General features: G+C 38.7%; 1 protein-coding gene across 1 annotated transcript in view; it reads right to left on the bottom strand.

Moving 5' to 3' along the window:
* EXOG (endo/exonuclease (5'-3'), endonuclease G-like) overlaps nucleotides 1-3,997 on the bottom strand; it is an 18,543-nt gene extending 14,546 nt beyond the window's left edge. The window contains exons 1-2 of the mRNA XM_009582341.1: nucleotides 3,863-3,997; nucleotides 2,018-2,094 (exon numbers count right to left, since the gene is read on the bottom strand). Coding sequence (XP_009580636.1) covers nucleotides 2,018-2,094; nucleotides 3,863-3,949 — 164 coding nt within the window. The 5' untranslated portion in view covers nucleotides 3,950-3,997. The remainder of the gene's footprint in view (nucleotides 1-2,017; nucleotides 2,095-3,862) is intronic.
* Nucleotides 3,998-4,123: the final 126 nt, after the last annotated feature.

Below are 4,123 nucleotides of genomic sequence, written 5' to 3'. Positions count from 1 at the left end.
TGCGCCCCTTCTTCTTTGGTAATAGTGAGCTGCCATGTCATATGCCAAAGCATTGACCACAAGCTAATTTTTTTCCTGTTGTCATCAGCTTTTCTTCCAAGCAGCTCAGCCCCTCAGGCTGTCTGACGGCATGGCAATACAAACACCACCTGGCACAAGGAAAGAATGGGAATAAATGCAGCTAGGAAGCAAACTGCTTTTGGTGGCAGCAGGGACAGAGATCAGATTACAGTGACCATGAAATCGCACTCAAGACAGAAAACGACAGTTAAACATCAGGAAAGAAAGAAGCATGCACGTTGGTGGGAAGAAAATGAGGAATAAATACTAAGGTGCAGTAGAGCACACCACTGAACCAATCTAATAGCTTACTATCTAATAGCTTGCTGAAAGATGCAGTCCTGCTCTCCCCTTTCCTACTGCTCCCCTTGTCTGCCCAGCTGAACAGTCCTACTCCATCTTCCGTGTTGGCTCTGGCACTCATCTCACCAGTTGATCCAATTTTCTAATCTGGCAGAAACATAACCAAGCAAAACAAAATGCGAATCAGTTTAACTGGGTTACCAAATGGAATTGACTTGCCACAGTCAGGCTAGTACCAGAGCTGGAACTGGGAAAGCAGCAAAAACACATGGCTGGAGGGCGAACACCACTTTAAAAAACAACAGATTGTTAAACTGACTAAGCTGTATTGTTTTCCTGCACCTCAGAAGACAATTCAAGAAGCAAGCAATTAAAAAAAGAGAAAGAAAGAGAGTACTGAAGCCAGGAAGGAATACAACACACGTGAAACACGGTATCCTTAAAACTATTGATCATTAAACAAGTGACTGACGAAACAAGTGGCACAAATACCTTGTTCATGTATTTAAACTGTGGGGATAGGGTGCTGGGGTTGGGAGAAAGTGATAATAACTGCTTAAATTGCAGGGCTGATAGTGTCAGGGGAAATTTTCAAACACTCCCCATGATTTCCTGATTAGACAGAGATCCTGCTCTGATGAAATAAAGAGGGTTTCCAACCTTGAATTGGCACAAATGCCTAGCTTTGGTATAAGGAAATTTTACGCTCAAATACTTAAGGTATTAAAACAATACAAAAAATCTCTTAAAATGTTATGGCGTTTTATTTGTCTATAAAACAGTATAACCTTACTGAATGCCTCATATGATTTTATACGCACTCTTGTAAAACTGGAAAGCACTGTGTAGTTGAATGATGATGCATTTTTGATAAACTTTTAGTACAATACTGTACACAATTTTGCTAACCTTCCCTTGAGTGAACCTTGTGAAATTCATCATTTTCCCCTCCTGTTTCTGAATCTTAACATTCTGTAAGTCCTATGCAAGAAGCACTGGATGAACGCTACCTTTATTAATGTTTTTCTCTGCTCAAAGGAAGAAAAGAATAAAAATCCTACATGAAGAAAGTTTAAATTTATCAACCACTCACTTCACCTCAAAGCCAATCCAGCCAGCGTTCACAAGTGACAGAGAACCTGCCGGACTGCTACTTGGAAGCCAGCACCCGAAGGAACACCTAAGACCTGAAGTAGTCACAACTCAGTGGGGAGTACTCAGTTCTCTAATTCAAAGTGAACCAATGTCCACATACAGAGATGTGAATACTCTCACATGGGAAGCGCTTTTCTGAGGAAGAGATGTTAAAGCAAGATCTAAACCCTTTCCTTGCTTCTACTGAATTTTCCTCAAGGACAGACATGTTAAGCCTGGTACCTTTACCCACATCAGCCAGAAGAAGTAATTTTATCTATTCTAAATAAATGTCCTCTACACTTTGATTGAATAAAGAACTAAAGCAGTCGTTATACTGTTCTTGCACTGTGAGGTCTGAGGTGCTTTTCATTTCAGAGAAAGTTGCTATGATCTCTACAGATAGCCTATAAAGTGCTCTAGAATACTTGGATGTGAAGAAGTTTTATAAATATAGCATTTTTGATTTAAGCCACTTCCCGATATTTTTCACTTAGCTTACTTAAAAGTAATTTCTCACCTGTTCCAAAATCCAGCATTATTTTCATAATTCTGAGGCACAATGTTAGACAGATAAAACGTTTCAGCCATAGCTCTCTGCATACAGAAAGAAAATAACATAATTTCACTGAAACATTTACAAGCTGAAAACACATTTTAGAAGTTTTTGGATCAGAATCCATTTCTAGTTTAGTCTTAACATTATCAACATAAAAGGTCAGACAAAACCTAAGTCAGAACATCTACAAAATTATTTTGGATTAAGAGTTGCATAATTGGGGTGTAAACCTTGCAAAATAGATCTACTTTTTTTTTTTTTTTGACAGAAACATAGCAGAAGAATGTCCAATTCTAGAGGCACAGGAAATACTATATTACACAGTGTCAGTTCAGTTTTGTAACATCTTTGGAAGAAACTAGCTACTCTTCTTTTTGAATGGGAAGGATGCTTTCACCCATGATTTTCATTTATTTGACTGCCTGATGCCTAGCTTTTGCTTTCCCTTACAAGCAAAGGTTTTATTAAAAATATTCATCAGTATTTTACAAATGCGTAACATGCAGGTGATGAAATGATTTATGAGACCATAATGGTCAAACATCTACATATCTGTTTAATTTTATCTTTAAAAAGTGTCATAAACCTCTCTAAACTGGAGCCCACATATCTCCAGGTACGGAGGACCTGGCACTAAAAAACTACGCATATGCAGGGAAATACAGGAGAAAAAATATACAAGATCTTAACCCAGAATCTTCACAGATCCTGTACTTGTCGATATTTTTCACGTTCTACCACTTCAAAGTGAAGGGACTGACAGAACTCCTTAGGATAATGAGCAAACACTACCTGCACTAATTAAACTGTGAAATTAAATTATTATATTTATATATCTGTATTTGAAAGATTGTATCACCTCACTGCATTTCAAGCCAGGTCCAGGATGTCTCTGCACAGGCAGCTCACCAGCAAAAACTCCCCAGATATCACAAACAAATAACCGCAAAGACACTTCCAGTAGAAATAAAATGACTGGTTCTTTCATCCACCACATGCCACTGCGCTGCTACTCTGCCCCACTGCATACTATTCTGCCTGGCAGAAATACAAATTCAAACTGCTTCTTAATTGACAAATTGCTGCATTAGGCACATTTCACAAGAGGATCCAATAAATCCAAGGCTGCTTTGTTAGTCAGCCAAGGCATTAGGGCATGCTTTTCTTACAGATCAAATAAATGGCAGGTGAAGACATTTTATAGACTGAAAGAACTATGGCAGAAGGTGGTTCTAATTTACCTCATACACATTGCCAGAAAGGAAAAAGCCTTTTAAATCATCCCGGCAATCCCCTTGCCAATACAGAACAGTACTTAACAGCATCTTTGCTTTGCCCAATCTAGCCTTAAACATCTCGGCACCTGTTGGCCAGAATGAAGTCATCGTTCCCTGTCTCCCGTTAACTGAGCTTCAGAAGACACTTTTGAGGTTTGTTTGGTGAAGGTTATCATCTTAATTTTACAGGCAGACAATGTGACATACAAGAGGTTGAGAAGACTTGCTTAACACTATACTGTACAAGATATACTCACATCATCTCTGCCAAACACGCTAATCTAGGTGTGATTTAATGAAGAGAGGTATGTCACCAGAGCATGCACCTGATTTAGATGCCTGAAGCAGACTGTGAGAGCTTAGTCAGGAATAGACCTTGTAACTCCAAGTCCAAGTCTGTGCATCAATAATGAGATCATGTTCCATCTCAAAACAAACTGCAAAAGGAACATTACACATTACTTTTAAGGGTCTTTTGACCCTTTCCGACTGATAAACACAAATTAAAAAGAAAGAAAAAAAATCCTACTGTTGAAAATTTGTTATCTCCGGCTGGTGCCATGTGTCCTCGTGACCATCCACTCCCAAGGTAGTCTTCATTGACAGCACTAAACATTAGAGGGATGTTAGGATCCGGTCTGAATTTACAGTGCCTTCGGTCTGCATTGCCTGAGGAATAACACACTAAATTGTTAGGTATTTTTCACATACTACTTCTTCAAAGTGAAGGGACTTAGGATAATGAGCAAACACTACCTGCGCTAATTAAACTGTGAAATTAAATTATTAT

This window comes from Fulmarus glacialis, unplaced genomic scaffold, assembly GCF_000690835.1.
Source record: "Fulmarus glacialis isolate BGI_N327 unplaced genomic scaffold, ASM69083v1 scaffold8307, whole genome shotgun sequence".
Lineage (NCBI taxonomy): Eukaryota > Metazoa > Chordata > Aves > Procellariiformes > Procellariidae > Fulmarus > Fulmarus glacialis.
Note: the sequence above shows the minus strand (reverse complement) of the source record. Positions and strands in the feature narration are given on the sequence as shown.